General features: G+C 52.5%; 3 protein-coding genes and 1 non-coding gene across 4 annotated transcripts; 1 reads left to right on the top strand and 3 right to left on the bottom strand.

Annotated features, from left to right (window-relative positions):
- Positions 1-1,726: 1,726 nt before the first annotated feature.
- Positions 1,727-3,982, bottom strand: PHYSODRAFT_304276 (hypothetical protein; the record flags this gene model as incomplete). Its single annotated transcript, XM_009534801.1, has 5 exons — positions 1,727-2,585; positions 2,632-2,988; positions 3,036-3,302; positions 3,380-3,471; positions 3,941-3,982. The coding sequence occupies 5 exons, from the start codon at positions 3,980-3,982 to the stop codon at positions 1,727-1,729; spliced, it is 1,617 nt and encodes a 538-aa protein (XP_009533096.1).
- Positions 3,983-4,389: 407 nt separating this feature from the next.
- Positions 4,390-6,169, bottom strand: PHYSODRAFT_520761 (hypothetical protein; the record flags this gene model as incomplete). Its single annotated transcript, XM_009534802.1, has 4 exons — positions 4,390-4,793; positions 4,915-5,108; positions 5,238-5,744; positions 5,820-6,169. 4 exons carry the CDS (start codon positions 6,167-6,169, stop codon positions 4,390-4,392), a joined length of 1,455 nt encoding a protein of 484 aa, XP_009533097.1.
- Positions 6,170-7,855: 1,686 nt separating this feature from the next.
- On the top strand, positions 7,856-7,926 carry PHYSODRAFT_t1408. The gene has a single exon. It is a non-coding gene; the product is annotated as a tRNA-OTHER (tRNA).
- A 1,321-nt stretch (positions 7,927-9,247) lies between these two features.
- PHYSODRAFT_260744 (hypothetical protein) lies at positions 9,248-10,173 on the bottom strand (the record flags this gene model as incomplete). Its single annotated transcript, XM_009534803.1, has 2 exons — positions 9,248-9,903; positions 10,137-10,173. The coding sequence occupies 2 exons, from the start codon at positions 10,171-10,173 to the stop codon at positions 9,248-9,250; spliced, it is 693 nt and encodes a 230-aa protein (XP_009533098.1).
- Between the last annotated feature and the right edge of the window lie 6,711 nt (positions 10,174-16,884).

Consider the following 16,884-nt stretch of genomic DNA (forward strand, 5'->3'; position numbering starts at 1 on the left):
GTTTCATACAAGAGAGTGGTTGCTGCACCCGTCTACTGGAGTCATCTTTTGAATTGTCCGCACCAATAACCTAACCACGCTTCTGACCTCCATCCGAACTTCGTATACGCGGTATACTTTCGACTTTCAACCATTCATTCGTAAAACTGCGGCGAGCCGCCACACGCATGGATCCCCCCCCCGCCGCGCGGTCGCCCTGTTGGCCGTACAAGCATGCGCATGATGTCGACGACTACCGGTAGCGCCTAATGGTGCTGCAGCGACACCTCGTGGCGACGATGACGTGGAGCGCTCCCTGGCTGGCTGCAAGACTGCGGTCGACGCAACACAAAAGGCGTCAGAGCCCCCCCCCTTCCTCCCTGCGCGCGTTTGAAGAGATGCACGAGCATCAGGCCACCTCTCAGTCCTGTCAGGCAAGTAACTGTTCGGGGGAGATCTATGCATTACTTGGTGTATTCATACTCATGTTTGTACGCGCAGCGGCCAGCTTTAACCGGCGGAGACAGAAGGCACTTCCTGCTCCGCTTTCAAACAGCTTTACCAGGAGAACAAGCGAAAGAGCGCAAGCAGAATGCGTGAGACTTCAGCGTTTGGGATCAGTTCGAGGGCGGGGCTCGCTATGGCTATCGTCAGTCGGGTACAGCGGTATCAGTCGGGGAAAATAAGTTTCCAGTCGGGCGGTCGGGTACGGTGACGGGTGACGATGTTCTCAGTCGGGTACCGGTGGTGATGTTTGTTGTTTGCTTGGCTAGGTCAACGCATGCGCTCAAGTTGTTTAGCTGTACAAGACTACAGCTCGTGGCGTGGCCACAAGAATCTTGCGAGCTGTTGGTAGGAGTTAACGTAAGAGAACGATGGAAAAATCAATGTAATGGACTGTCCGAGATGTGTAGTGTCCTTTACTGTTCGAAATTTCGCTCCCCGTAAGCTATGCACTTAGTCATTTCACTTAGAGGCCTCAGAGAGACCATTTGCAACCGAAGCAAAGCATAGGTCTGCAATGTTCGGCGCGTGGGCCGGAAGGTATACCTAAGTAGGAGTTTCTATCTAATCCAGATACCTCGCCTGGCCGAGCCGAGGACTTAGCGTAAGGCTCGAGGGGGTGGGGCAGGTCGCGCAGCGGCGCCCCTCGAAGTGCCGTTGCTAAGTCCACAGGCGAGAGCCAACGTCCTACCCTCTTTAACATCAAGTAACAAGTGCTTAGTCGCTTTGGTGGTCGGCATTGGGCCTTCTCGAACATTCTTCATCTAACCGGTCTATACATGGAGTATACAACTTGCTTCAGTTTTGGTCGTGGTCGGGCGCAAACGGGTACAATAGTCTCGTCACAGCCTAGTTTTCCATATGGTGGACGGGTGCAGCAACAAGTGCCTTCATACAAAGCAGCAGAGAGCGGAGCAGAACGCCGCGTTCGAGCAGCAAAAACCAGCCGAGGCAAATCCCGCATTTTGCCCGGAGCACGCGCCCAGATCTGGATGGCTGGCACGCGGTCCGCACTTGCAGCGCAGAGCTCACGCTTCGCCGGTCCCGCGTCCCGCGAAAGAAAAAGCCGTTTGATATGGCTTCGAGATGAACCAGTTGGCAGAGTCGCAGGGGCACTCGTCATGCCTTGAGCCCGCCGTCGCACAAGTCGGTGCCCGCACGAGTGCACGACGTTGGGAAGACACAAAGTTTTGACGGTTCATGTAGCTTTGCAGGGCACACGTTGAAGGTCGCCTCACGCGCCTCACCGAATGGAAATGGGGTGCCGTAGTTCCATGAGGACGTGGAGCTGGTCTCCGCGCTCGACAGCGCAGTCGAAGGGCGACTCGGGGCAAGTCACCACGTACGGGAGCGCGTTGCCTCGACTCCCGGCCTGAGCGCGTCGATATACGCTCAGCACCAGCACGTGCTGACTCAGCGCTCTCGAGAAGACCTCAGCGAAAGGTGCACCTTCCAACTCGCGAGAAATAGTCGCCACCCGCAGCACCGGACTCGGATTAATCGCGCTATTACTTGCACCAGTTTCCGTGCTCCCACGTGACGAAACGTGGCGCATCATGGACGCCTTGAAGTTGAACGTCGGGGTCCCATGCGGGTCGTCGCCGCCTGCTAACGCTCGAACCAGGTCGACCACGTACGGGTTGAAGAAGGACTGGCACAGGAGCGTGTCCAAGACGCAGTCGACGAAGACCTCGCCAGCCGCGTAGGCCGGGGAGAAGCAGGGAGACGACAGATAGTCGATCGGAGTCGAGGAATGGCGGCGTCTGCAGTGAAGTCGCTTGAGAGAGTTCCGTCGTCTTGGGTAGTCATGGAGCCGCTCGTTCTGGTACTCGTTTCGTGGGATGTCGGAGACCCCAGCGATGGAGTCTTCGTCATCGCTTCGCGTGCTCTGCGATGAGTCTTCGGGCGCTCGAATCCCTGCGTCGCTCTTGTAGGCGAAGTACTTGATGCTGCTGTGAGACCTCACAACCGAGCACTTGGCTAATAGACTGAGCCCAGGGCGGATTTCTGCTGACTGCTGCTGCTGGAGATGCTCGTGGTAAAGTCCGTCGTCCGCAGCGCCAGCGTTGACAGAAGTCGTCGGAGACGGCGTCCACGCTGTCCTTATCCCAGACACCAGACAGAAGCAGCACGCTACGAGCCTCGTACGCTCGCACTCGCAGCAAGTCCTCGACGTTTTCAGCCGTTCCGCACTCGATGGAAACGTTCGTGGGCAGCGCGCGGGGCAACGCTGCGAGTTCCTCAGCACTTGGCAAGGTTTTGACAAGAAGAACAATGCATATAGCTGGTCTCTGCTCAGAGTCCTCTCTTTGGGCTCCGTGAGAGTAGAGCTCGTTCAGATAACTCGCGAGTTGATACCCCTGGTCGAACGGCCCACAAATGAGGATGTGGTCGATCAGCGTCTGCTGAGTAGTGGAATCTAGAGACGAACTCTTCGCGCTTTCTTGCTGACGCTTTTGCGCCACTAAGGGAGAAGAAAACTTGGACGACGTGACTGTGGAGGCACTTGACGACGCAATGGTTGTCAGCGACGAAAACGCGGCGGCACCCACAGCTTCACTTGGCGACCGTGAACTGACTGACCAACGTCCAGAGCAACAGGACCAACATCGCCGATTTTCATGGATTGCCGCTCCAGAACGGAGTCCGAGGAAAACACGAGAACAGGCGCAGACTCAATGCCAGGGGCCGCCGTCATCGACACGGGAGCGTAGACAAGAGGAGGCATTAATGAGGAAGCACCCGGAGGCGAATACTGCTGGGATTCAACTTCTCGAAGTGAATCAACGGCTTGCTGTGCAATTGATGAACTTGACGAGCTGCAGCCACATCACAACAACGCAAACGTTAGGGCAAAAACAAACAGCGAGTTCACTTACTAAGTCAACCAACTCACTTTTCCTCGAGGCGCTCTCCAAACGGACACAGTCGAATGCTCTTTTCGCCCCGCTGCACTGCCGATCCATCGTATAGCGCAATCAGCATGACCTGGAAACTGGTCAAGCCACAAAACAACACTACGGTCAGATCACGGCATAACCAGCGATCCAGGAAGGAGGGCTGCCGCGTACTGCAGGTGCAGGTACTGTACATCTTCTCAGCAGCGTGCTCGAACAACAAACCGTCAAAGTCCGCGGGAAGCATGAAACAAATTCTGGAAGGCACCAGCGTACTCAGCCACCCACGGAGAGCGTGATCGACGACCCTCAACTAAGTGGCGCTCTGTGGGGGAGTAGAAGAGATTCCGCAGCAACGCGGTGGCGCCGGGACACAAAACGTTGCGCGCCAGGATCGCAGTCCGCAGTTGAGACAGACGTGTTGAGCGCCACTTCCACCCCAGTTATCGTTCGTAGGCCACGCGCGTGTTTCATCGAGAGTATCTCCGTGAAGCAGCGAATAGGACGCGATTGTTCTTGATACCTGTTCTCTTTGTCTTCGTCTCCCTCACTGGACGCACTGTACCCGTCGCCACGGCTGTGACTGCTGTCAATTTCACCATCACTGTCTTCATTCAAACGCTGTTGCTCCGTACTAGCGTGGAGACGGAATTTGTCGATAGCCAATGCCTGTAGAATGGAGAGAGCATCTGTGGTCTCCACTTGACGTGGATTACTTTTGTTTGCCAGGATGAACACTGCTGCCGCCTCTGCAACATGCGCGCGTTTAGCGTCTCGATCATGCAGCAGGTTTCCCTTTAAGTACGTGGTGCGACGCCTGTAGCGAACGTTGAGCAGCAACGCCTGCAAGCCTGACGATCAGGGCCTCCGAATATGGCATTTTTATTTAGTAGGTTACGCTCCTACCAATACAACAGTACATTATGGCATTGCCCCCAACGTACCACGATAAATAATGCCATTATGAAAAGCATGAAGTCTATTAACAAGACACCAGTTAGCTTATCATCTAGCTCAAATTGTCAACAGTCGTTGCATCCCAGTACGACCGATTCTGGCGGAGAAACAAAATCGTCTCAAGCGTGCGTGGCAGCAGGCCGTGTCGTTGATGACCAAATGTCACCCGAGCAATGCTGAAGAAGCATTCCACCACGTTCGACGTGGGTGGGATGCTCTTCAGCTGCTCATACTTGACACGGTCCTGTGCAAGCCGCCGGCGCTTCCGAAGACGCTCCACGAACGACGCGGCTGGATCCTCCTCCTCCTCACTCGCGGCCGCGTCGTCCGGTCTGGCAGCTTCGAAGGGCTGCAAAGCGGCCTTTTCAGCACGCGTCAGCCGCTGCGCCTTCCCGCGGAGAACGCGTACACACCCAGCCTCAAAATCTGGGCTGTACACAATGTTGGCCCGAGGCCCTGCAAAATAAAAACCATTATACAATTGTTAGTGAAAATATTAAACACAAATTCAAATGTTATAAACTTACCAATGTAGCGCCCATATTGTGGCTTGACAGCGATCAGCTCGTCGAACCACTCGCGAACGTCCAGCAGGTCGACGTCGTGGCCTTGAATGGCCTTCGAGCCGACTCGATGTCGCACAGCTCCTGGTACAATGCCCGCAGTCGCTTGTTCATCGCCGGCGGCGGCAGCAGGTCCATGAGGTCGTCGTCTTTGGCGTCAAGAAACTCGAGGAGCTGGAGGTGGCGCCGTACCATCTCGAACGTAGAGCTCCAGCGCGTGTCCTGGCGAATGACAGGCCGAAGTGGCGTTTTCAACCAATTTTGTAAAAAAATTACAAAAGTACACAAATTGTGTTAGAGACATATTGACACACCACACATACACATTGGCGCTTACCGTAGTTTGGCAGATTGGGTGAGAGTACGCAATTTTATCATGAGCGTCTGCACAGCAGCCAGGTCCTCCTCATGCGACGCCATGCCCGCCTGAACAGCAAGGTTCAGGCGGTGGCTTGCGCAACCAACAAGCGGCACACTCATAAGAGTTGCCAGCCGCCGGTTTACGGCGCAGTTGTCAGCTACGAGGAAGCGACACTGCATCAGCTGTACGCCGTAATCGCGCGGCAGCATGGTCGCTAGAAACTCGAGATGACCCTGCGCGGAGAGATCGTCGCCCAGCGCGTCCAGCAGCGGGGCCATGCTGAGTAGCGTTGTCTTGGGACAGCCGTTCACCTCATAGCACGCGAACACGGCGATGTAGTGCTCAGATGCGTGTGTCCAGCCGTCGAGCATGATGCCGAAGCGTGCTGGGAGCTCCGACGCAATCGAACGCTCGACGGCGACGACGACCCCGTCCATGCCAGCCCGCAGCGTTTCCTCCGAGATGGGGTCCAGGCTGGAGTAGCTGAATAACATCCATAAAGTAAAGTTGTTAGTTTCCGTAGTAATGTAAACACAATGACCTTATGCATACACGTACCGCCGAGCTTCTCGGCTCTCACAAAAAGAGAGTGGCAGGTTGCACATGACAATCCAAACCATCCAGCCGTGGAGGTTCAGCGCCGAGTGGCGGACGAAGTTCACGAGGGAGACTGTCTCCGCCGTCGTAGCGTCGAGCATGACGGTCTCGTAGTCAGGGTGCTCCCGCCTGATATGTTGCATCAGGTTGGAGTACCCGTTCCTATGGGTTTGCTTCCGAACCGTGCCGCAACGGCAACGGAAATACTCGAGAACCACCTCGTCGTTCTCGTCGCGACACGGGCGGAAGTAAAACCCCGAGACTTGGGAGTTCGTGTAGGTAGGGCGAGGGGGGCGGATAGCACGAACCATGCTGGATGAGGTCTTGGAGGCTTGAGAAGTGAAAATTGAAAAGTGAGCGCTGCCAAATGAGCTGCAACTAGCAACGCAGACAACCAGTGATTCCAGTTCTTCTGAACGACTGGAAGCGAGAAGATGGCTGGTAAAACGCTAACCATATTATATAAAGGTAACTGTCATAAATTATGTAATATCACAAAGCACATCAATAAATTATCACGGTAGATGGCTGAACCCGCCGAAATGCGTAATTTATTGTTATTTTCTGAAATAATGTTATTGACAATGCTATTTTCGGAGGCCCTGCTGACGATGGAACGCGGACAGCCAAAAAGACAACGTCCATGTTGACGCGGCCTTGGCGCGGGCGGTAGAAATCCTTCAAAACGCGGAAGCGTTCTCCAGACGCACGTGACCAGTAACGACGACATCGTCCGCCGTTGTGAATACTTCGTCGGCGTAGAGAGTAGCTGTGCATATAGTCGTGCTGCAGCGCTGAAAGCTCGATGAGGCGCGTTATTTGCTTCGGGATGACCGTCACGACCAAACACGACAATGATGAAAATGACGAAGAATTGACCTACAACAGTGAGTATCAAGTTGTGTGAGACCTGGAATATGACCCGGACAGTGTGAAATCTGCCCTACGTACTTACCTGCCGTTGTGTGCGGTGATATATCTCCATATCGCGGCCGTTCCGACATCCCTACATATATAGTTTTACCTATTTTTCAATCTGTTCATGGTTAGATCACTCAGTTTCGGGTCTTATTTGTATAACTAAAAAGCTTTTTAAAACTTGATTTATCTACGCCTACTTTATTAAATTAAGCTTGCTATAAAAATAAACTTGCTGGCCCATTATGCAAAAGGTACACTGTCACTTTTTTATAAAAGTTCCAATTGATTGTTAACATTTCATATAATTTATTTTATTTTTATAAACTTAATTTCCATGTTCATTCGTCATTACTAACGGAATCTCGTTTGATTTTTTTAACAGTCACTTAGATATTTCAATTCACTGCTATTAAAATTTTCACAAAGAAAAAGTTCTCTTTACGCTAGTAAATTGTTTAGATATCCTTGAATACCACTTTTATTAAAATAAATAACTAATATTTCTATTCCGACAACTAGGAAGTTTGTCAAAGCCAGGGCAAAATCGGAATTAATGTAAAATCGGAAATTAGATCATGTGTACGGTAGAGTAGGTCTAGGGGGCCACTTGACCGATTCCAGTCAGCTTTCATGCGGTGCTCACAGCCGAGGCCTCTGGGCCGAGAAAATCGACATTTTGTGTATTGGCGCATTTTGGCCCCGGAGCAATGTGCACAGGAGCCGGCAAATTCATTAGTGAGGTCGGCACCCAGGTAGAGGGGCCACAATTAGAAGCAGTCCGGCGGTAGCTATCCCCCCACGGCATATCATTGGCTAATTCATTGGCCAATCAGGGCCTTTAAGCAATAAAGAGTGTTGATTGGTACAGCCTTCAGCCAATCAGCATTCGCCGCCTGTCCAAACGAAAATTTGGTGGCTGCCAGTCGCCGACACACGGCGCGCGCCCTCAGTCTTCTTTTTTTCAGAGCTCGGGATCCAGCCTCCGGACCAAGATTCAGCCCCGTCAGCCTCGACAGCATCGCCGGCCAGCCAATCAGCCAGTCGCAGCCCCCCCCCGCCTCCCTCCCCTGGGCCCCAACACCGTAGCTCAATGGATAGAGCGCAGGGCTTCGGCCCTGAGGTGCCTGTTCAATTCAGGCCGGTGTTATCGATCAAGATTGGCGTTGGGGTTGCGTCGTACGGTGACTCGGTGCTGCCGTTTCGGGTCTCCGACTGCTGCGCCGTGCTGCTGCTGCGTCGTGCTGCTACCGCACCGGGCTTGCGACGGCTGCTCGTCCTGCGTGACCCTTCTTCTGTGCCTCGCTGCTGCGGCGTGCCTCGGCTGCTGTTCCTCCTGTGTGCGTGGTTGGTTAGGCGTGCGTGCGTGTTGTGCCGGTAGTGCTGGTGCATGAATGCGTTTGTGAAGTAGCGGTGTTATCTAACCTTCTTAGACGTGACCTGCAGTGGCTAAGACGTCTTGTGTCTCTGTAGGCGCAGGATCAACGATTCTACCGACAGCGCGTAGCGTCTTGTATGCGGCAATGCGCTCGTCCAAGACGCCATTCTTGTGCAGTGGGCGCAGCGCACGCAAGACGCTTCCAGCCCCCTTGGCGTTGACGTTGCGCGACATCAGGAAGGCGCTTTCTCAGCCCGACGGCCAGCGTCCAGGACTTGATCCTTGTAGTCCGGCGCCTTGGGGTCCAGCGTGAAGCCTTCGCTCAAGAAGAGCTTCATGAACGCCGTGACGTGGCGAAACTCGGACTTCTTCTGGCGGTCGGCGGAGTCCCAGACGCGTGGCACCCGCGTGTACCATTCGAACCACGCGCTGGACAGGTTGGTCGTTGCTTTCTTTCTGCGCTTGGGTTTTGGATCTTAATCTGACGTATCTTGTGCCTGTGGCTCCTCATCGGGTACTTGTTTTCGCTTACACTTTAGTTGCGCAACCTCCACGATTGTAAGACGCGCGGAGAGGGCTCGGTTCGAGGCGATAAGCTCATCAATGACAGCTAGAAGGTGATGATGGACTTGGCATGAGTGCGTCATGGATTCGTGTGCTTGTTCTGCAACAGGTTCAACAGGTGAAGCTTGTTCGTTGAGTGCCACCGACAATGCGAGCACGTCAGCTGTTGAGATCCCCGCGGAGGCCAAGCACTCTTCCACGCGCTCAACAATCGGGGCATCCGGAGCCAGCACCTTTAGCTGCGGGTAGTAGCGGACCAGGTATGCCGTGAGGACGGTGAGGACCTTGCTGCTTACGTTGAGGCTGTGTTCCTTGAGTCCAGTACAGGTGCTGAACAGGAATTCGCGCAAGGATGCCAGACGCTCTTGAGCTCCATGATCCAGCGCCGCAGCATCAAGGACAACAGGAGCTGCGTCGGCCTCCCAACCGCTCAGCACTCGCGCAACCTTCCGGTCTTCCGCGGCGTGTTGTACACGTAGGCGAACCCTTTGTTGACCTTGCTCATGTCCCATGCACCGCGGTCGAAGATTCACTGAGCGGCAAGGCGATCGTCTCCGTTAGCGTGCTGAGCGCCGCCGCGTCGGAAGGAGTGGGAAGTCAAGTCGGTCGTGGCTCCCGCGGGCTCGGCAACGCGCTTGAGGAGGCGGTTCACATACGCCTGAACACCGTCTTCACCGCACGTCTTCTCCCCAGCGCTGGCCATCGTTGTACTACTCACTTGCGCTTCTGTGCTTGCAGGTTGGGGACTTGAGCTGCAGCTTGGCACGGGACTTGGCGCGGGAACGGGAGCGGCGACAGCAGGCGAGGGTGGCATCAGGGCGACCCTGAGCGTAGCTGGCTCTGCTTCTAGCAAGGCCTGCAGTGGCACACCGGGGTCTAGCGGCTCCTCGCTCGTCGCAACAAGCTCAGGGAGCTGGCTTAACAGAGCCGCGCAGGGCGCGGCCTGCATGACGAGAGCTACCGCGAGGGAGTGAAGCGGGCATGTCAGGAAGTCCTCCTTGTCAGGTATGAGCGTTAACCCTTGTTCTTCAGCCGTTTTAACGCGGAGGAGCCGCAGGTAGAAGACGCCGTCCACTGACACTGATACATGTTGCTTGCGCAGGTAGCCTAGGTCCGACGAGCGGCCGAAGCAGTGCCACATGAGGCAGGTTAGCACAGCATCTTGATAGTCCGAGTTGACACGTGCTGTGCTGTAGGCATAGCGAATTAGAGAACCTAAGTCCTGTTTAGTACATGGCGGCGCTTTGTTAACGAGTCCTCCTTTCTCACGTTTTAAGCAGTGCTTATCTCGAGTTTTCCCTTGTTTTAACTAGTTCATCTCCGTGGGTAAACGCAGGTGTGGAAACTCATCAAATAGCCACAGCTTGACGTTTCTATAGTACGATGTAGCTGTGTTACGAGCTAGCTTACCTTCTTACCGTCATTAGTGGCGAGATAATGGCCGAAGCGGTCCATTATGGCAGCCAAGCGTTTGCCCGAGGGGTCTGTATGCATGCTTGCACGAAACAATTCCATGCTCACACCCTCGACCTCTAGCATTCTCTCGAACGCGTCAATCGCCGTCGTTCGCGCCTTTTGGGTCTTTGTAGGCACAAACACAGAGAGGCTCATGATGACCGCGAGGACACTTTCGTTATGCAATATTGACACTGGTGGCTGTCCACCGGTGTCTCGCTACCTAGAATAAGTTATGCCTACAGTAGGAATTTGCCTAGTTGTCTGAATCGCCAAAATATTTTGAAAATATTTTTTGTACTGGGTTTCAGTATGATTATATACATATTCAGCCTAGGATTCCGACAAATATATGTAGGGAAGTGTCGGAAAGGATTTCCCTACCCCTAGTTGATTTTATTGGCTGAAATTACTCCAAGTCAGAATATGATAGGCTGTTATTTCTATAGAGACGACCATGAAACAATCCTGGTATCTTATCTGTCGGAAATACCACTATATTCATCCATACCCAACAGTAGAAAGCGTGACGAACACGAAGTACATGACTTGGTGAAACTCGAGGGGGTCAAGGCCTTGGTCTGTGTAGTAGCTCTCCTCAAGTATCTGGAAAACGCCGGCAGTTACCAGGATGAGGCTCAATAGGAGAAAGATCAGCACACTGAACCGGTATTCGAAGCCTCGATGGGCCTGCATGACTCGGTAGAGCCTCAGTAGAGCAAGGATCCTGAAAATGCGAGCGATGCGCAGTATTGGCAGCACACTGTTCAGCGTCAAGCGCTTTATGGCGAGCTGCAGATAGCAAACGCAAAAAGTAGCGATCAATCTTTGGTTCGTAAATTGAGGTTGTGTCGCGGGGTCGTCCTTACCGTCAGGAGTGTGGGCACAATGGTGATGAAGTCGATGATACTGACAGGTGCTATGAAGTAACTGAGGCGGTTCTGGGCGGCGTACAAGTGCATGACCTAGAGTGCGCAGCAAACGATAAACGTGAGACTATGATTTTCTCATCGACAGTCAGCGGTGTCAGCTTTTGCTCTTCCGGCCTTGGTCGTGAGTACGTAGTCGGCTGCGAAGAGAGCTGTGCACACGACTTCGAAGACCTGGTAAGTGTCACTGTCGTGATCGAGCTCCGGATCATAATATGTCTGCGGGTGGGATCAATAAATAAATAAATAAAAATGTGAGTTAAAACAAAAGTGCAAGGAAAGGCAATGTTTCTCGCTCTCTCTTGCTGGGACGCGTACGTACATCGGCAATGGCGACCGCTACGAGTACCAAACTCAACAGCACGTAAACACCTTCGATCACAATACCTGCAGGTCTGCGCTGGAACGTATTAGCGAAGGTATACCCGGACGGCAATAGTAGAATGACGCCTCACCCTACCCGTCCAGGAAAGTCTGCAGCCTCTCCTTCAGGGTCCAGACGTGTAGGTCCCCAATTCTGGCGGGGGCAGGTCGTCTTAGACTGCGACGTCTTCGCAATTCGCCACTCGGAGACCGCACGCCACGGTACTCGTAACCTCCTCGCCTCTCAGCCTCCGCGTCATCGTAGTCTGCCATCGACACACCGCAAACACCGCAATAAGCAGCACGTCGTATTCCGATCAAAGAGGGAGAGTGAGGGCCACGACATGATGAGGCACAAGGGCGTTAATCTGCGTCGTGAATGGTTCGAAGGAGAGCAAGAGGCAGCGGAACCGAAGATGGCATTTCATTTCCAACAGTTTATGGTAGGTAAAGCTGTCAGTATGTCTACATGTTGGCGTTGCTGAACGCCGGGTTCTTGGCCCTGTACTTCTCGACCCACTTGAGGTACTTGGCGCCGATGTTGTCCGGGAGCTTCTGGAAGAAGGGCTTCAGTTTAGTATAGCTGGGCATCCTGCGCTTTCGTCCGCTTCAGCCGCCGTCTTCTAGCTGCCCTTGAGGTGGCGACTAATAGTGCTCTCTTCGTTGGTGAGCGTGGGGTTCGAGTTGGCTGCGACGTCGTTGGCCTGGACGGAGTTGTCGAGGCCATTGGTGCTCGCAACGAGGGCGGTTGCACGAGCAATGTTGCACTTGGCAAAGCACACGCCAGCCCGCTTCGCAGAACGTGCTTGGGTGCGTCCAAACAGCAAGAATGGACGGCAATGGAATGTCGGTGGTGGCCGACTTGGTGACGTAAGAGCTCTCGTCACTTGACTTCAACGTGACTTCAACGTGGCTTCAACGTGGCTTCAACGTGGCTTCAACGTGGCGGTAAGGCGATCGATCGAAGCTCGCGGCTCGACTCTATGACTTACACGGGTTGACGCAGGACGCAGTAGCAGAGGCAGCGATCGCGTTGATTCCGGACGTGCAGTGACGTCGTTCGATGGAAGGAGGCCGGTAAGTACTCTACAGGTGAGCAAGGAGCTGTAGAGTAAGGCAGAGTGACAGAGCTAACGATGAATGGCACTTTCAATTTCTCCACCAACTCACCAAACGGCCTTCTACTCGACTCGCATTCCTGGAAGTCGCTACATTGTTGCAGACGGTCTCCAGCAGCAGCTGGCCGATTACGTTGCTTGTCTTGCACTGACCAGAGCGAATCGAGAAATGAGCGCATTGCAAGAAGGGGTACAGTAGCGCATTGGCACAGAGCATCTCTGAGATGGGGACGTCATTTCTACCGGCACCACTCGTTTCTCGCCCAGGTCCCTGCATCTTTGAGCTGTGTCGGGAAGTGCTGGTGGCTCGTGAGTCAAGAATTATGATTCACCCGAGAAATCCATGCATGTGGTGTCCGTGACGTTGCCACCCACAGAACAAGCTCGAACAGAACCCAACCAACGTTCATCGCGACTATTAATCAATTCAGTACACGCACAGATACGTTCTTCAGCTCGGCCCGAGCCACTTCGAGTCGAAGCAAACCTCATCGGAGCTGTCGAAGTTCGACAGCTCCGATGAGGTTTGCACTTGATGCAGCGCGAAGTACGGTATGTACTGTATCCATATGTATCATAAGAATGGACTCACTTCAACTTCGGGACACAGTCACTTGAGTGAGCAAGCGCAATAATTCACGACGGCAGAAAATCAAACCGTGACTGCATACAGTAAGGCGCCCACGCGACCTTGCGGATCAAAGTGTACGTTGTACCGTATGTCCCGGTACGCTCTACAGTGTATAGCGTGGCTGTTACAGACGAACCTTGGGATGGATGCGTCCCAGTTTTCCGAGTGCCGCAATCGCGTACAGTTCTGCTCTAACGGTGGCACAGTACATCTCAGGATTTGATATTCGGGACGAGAGAACGCTGCTGACAGGCGGAAAAGCCAATGATTCCGCTGCACAGGCAATCTATTAGACACATGTAACCCAATGGATGCGTGTTTAAAAAGTGTTTTTGCTTGGGTCTCAGCTTTAAAAATGCGCCCAGTACGGGTATTGAGCGGTTTTAGTCGAGCCCAAGCAAGAGGTTCTACACCATTGTCGGTTCAAAACGGCGCTAGTTAGTCCACTTCAATTTGGTATCGACAAATTTGTAAGAAAAATCCAAACCAAAAATTATATTTAAATTTTACAACAGGATTTTCTTACGATGCAAAGTGGTTTAGTAGCAGAGCAAAACGGCGCAACCACGCTGCGAAAAAAGCTCAAGTACCGTACTGCATGTCCTCCATGCGCTCAGCAGCCGCAACAGCGTGCTGGCAGTGAATGGTCATCTTGTTCACCAGATGCAGGTCCATGCAGTTTATCGCACGTCTAGCAGCTCGCTCCAGAATCTCCATCCGAGCAGCCGTAAGCTGTCCACGCGGGCGAGCTGCAACAAGCTCCTCTCGCGACAACGCAAGGCCCGCCTTGATCTTGGCCTTGAGCACGCTAAAGCAGTCTAAGCATAGGTAACAATTAAGTCGTAACGTTAGAATTAACAAGATACCCAGAAAAATTGCTTACAGGCCCTTACCTTCAATTGGGTTGCACATTGGCGAATACGGTGCAAGGCGCAGAAGCACCAGGTCATCGTGCTTAGTGACGCGCTCTTCCGTCTGGCTGTGGGCGGGGCATTGTCCAGCACGATGACCACCTTATTACCAATGAAGTGCTCGCTGTAGGTAGAGCATGCCTTTACCTTCTCGTAGACCTCGTCAACGAAGGCAGCATTCTCAGCCATTTGAATGCTGCCGCGCTCCAACTGGTGGTGTACAAAGCCTACCTCCGTAGACACAGCGCACTGGATCTGGAGGTTAGCGCCTTTGGAAGGCGGGAGGACCACAGTGGCGCGCTTGCCCTTTTTCGCCCTTCCTTGTGTACGCTTGCAGTACACGTTGAAGTTCGTCTCATCGTAATAGACGATGAAGTCGCCAGCACGCATGTGCTGGCGCAGCTCCTCAGCGAAGGTTTTGCGTTTAGCCTTGTTCACTGCATTGTTGCACGTCTGTGGCTCCACGCGAACCTAGGGAACAAGCCAAACAATCCATTACTAAGCAACAGAAATAGTATTATAACAAACATACTGCAAAGTAACTTACCTGTTTGAGCGTGTAAAGTTTTCCAGCCAGCTTATCGCTGATTGTGGACGTGCTCAGGTTCACGCGGAAGTCCAGCCAGACCATTTCTTGCAGTTGGGCGAGAGTGTAGGTGCAGTTCTCGTCAATGTACTCCTCGAGCGCCGCCTCGATCTCGGGAGTACACTTGATGCATTGCGCTCTCGATCCCCCGCGCGGCAGCGACTCCACTTGGCCGTTGGCGACGAGGCGGCGTGCAGTGGTGGGTGGCATGCCGTTATGTGCAGCCACCAGTATCCAGTCCTCGCCCGCCTTGTAGGCAGCAAGGACGCGAGCCCGCGTTTCGGGTGTGTGCGGGGAGCGGGTCATGGTGGTGGAGCGGGGCAGCGTTGGTTGTCTTGAGAGTGCGGAATTGCGAATGAGCGCGTTTGTTGGTGGGTGCCGTAGCCGTCAAACTAAACGCCAACCGCCAGTTTGGGTTGTGCAAGAACCGCGTTGCTTTGCGTATTTTTCTGAGCTAATTTTTCGTAAGTAACATTATTTTAGTGCTACTTCACAAATTACTTCACCACATTGAAGTGGAATAGCACCACAGTGGACCGGCAAAGGTGTACACTTTGCTGGCTGCTACCGAATCTCGGCACCGTTTAGAATGCTCAGCTATACTTCGTGTCACAATACGTATTCATGGGAGCCACATAATTCAAGTGCATAATTAAAAGATATTCCGTGCTGTAACTGTAAAAAAAACTCAAACACTTCTTTGCTGAATGTAGATGTTTCTATAATATGTTCTGCTAAAACTACTATGAGTTTGCGCAGTGCGCACGTACAATAGAATATAAGAAAGTATTATTAAAAAAAATTCTGGGATAGCAGTAACCCCGGAGGGAGTGCTGTGACCAGCTCAACACAGGTTCATTCTGCGTCCACCCGGTAACTGGCGGCGGTAAACTGAAGCCGGTAACTGAAGCCTGCAAACTGTACCGGGCAGATGCTGCGGCTGCGAAGCAGGCGCAGAAGATGCCCGTAGTTAGAATTAACTAACCGTGTTTCTTGACTCGAATTCTGTGCTGGATCAAAATTTGTGGTGCAAAGCCGCTATCATGGCTCGAGCGTAAAAATCAACTGATAGTGACGATAATATTGTCAAATATACTAATCAACCAAAGTACGAATCGCGATTTAGGCATACCGCTCGAAAGAGCCGTGTTCTGCGCTTCGTTTGAGCCATTGAGAGATAAAAATGTTACGAACTCGCGGAGTGACGTCGGTCTTAAAAAAATATCTCCATTTTCGGACCCCCCAAATCCCGGATTTTATTTGCAATATTTTCCCGATATTTACGTATTGTATATTGCCGGAATGTTCGTGCTAAAAGCAATCGCGTTAGAGTGTTTTACGCTTAATATGAGTGATTTTAACTTTCAAATTTTCGATGTCCTGTTAGGTACGAAATTTGATTGGTCAACTTCAAACGCGATTATCTCGATAACTCTATTAATAAATGGTGGCTTAGTATCATTTTGTTTGAGGCTGTCTCATATAAAAAACAAGGAGATCCAAATACGAGTCATTGTGCCCAAGTTTATCAATTTATCAATTTAAAAACGCTCCTGCATGTAAAATCTCTTTGCCGTGTCTATAACGATCGATGGACGAGTATTGTGCCTTTCGGTCATTTTGCCGAGTCCTACGTAGGACTTTGGAGGTCAGTTAATCTGAGGTTGGCGGTCTCTAAATCTGATATGCAAATCTTGGACGAGTCCGATGAGCGGTCTCCCGGAGTCTCTCCGTTCAATGGACTCCGGTTGGAGTCCAAGCCAAGCAAGCTTTGTTTAGAGAAGCAAGCAATGCCGGAACCCGCGAAGGCGAAGGGCGGAGACTGGAGTGTTTAACGTATCGACTGCATCGTGTTTCCCTAAGATTATTTTGCGTTTGACATACGCCGTATTAGAGTCAGCTCGTATTAAAGTCCTGCCACAAGACTTGGCAGGAGTCCTTCGTAAGACCTCAAACCCCGAATGCCGTGAAAATGGGCGACATTCGGGCTTTCGGCTGTTTGTAGGACCTGCGCAAGTGCTTCCATCGGACTAGCAATTCTTGGTCCTAATTCCCTACGAGGGACCTGCTAATCTGCTCCGATAACCTAGCCCCATCTTAGTAGGTAGCTGTTTTACACGTCCGATTCGCCAAAACAACTGAAAAGCACAATACAAGGATTGCTCATCCAAAC

Source organism: Phytophthora sojae (assembly GCF_000149755.1).
Source record: "Phytophthora sojae unplaced genomic scaffold PHYSOscaffold_8, whole genome shotgun sequence".
NCBI lineage: Eukaryota > Oomycota > Peronosporomycetes > Peronosporales > Peronosporaceae > Phytophthora > Phytophthora sojae.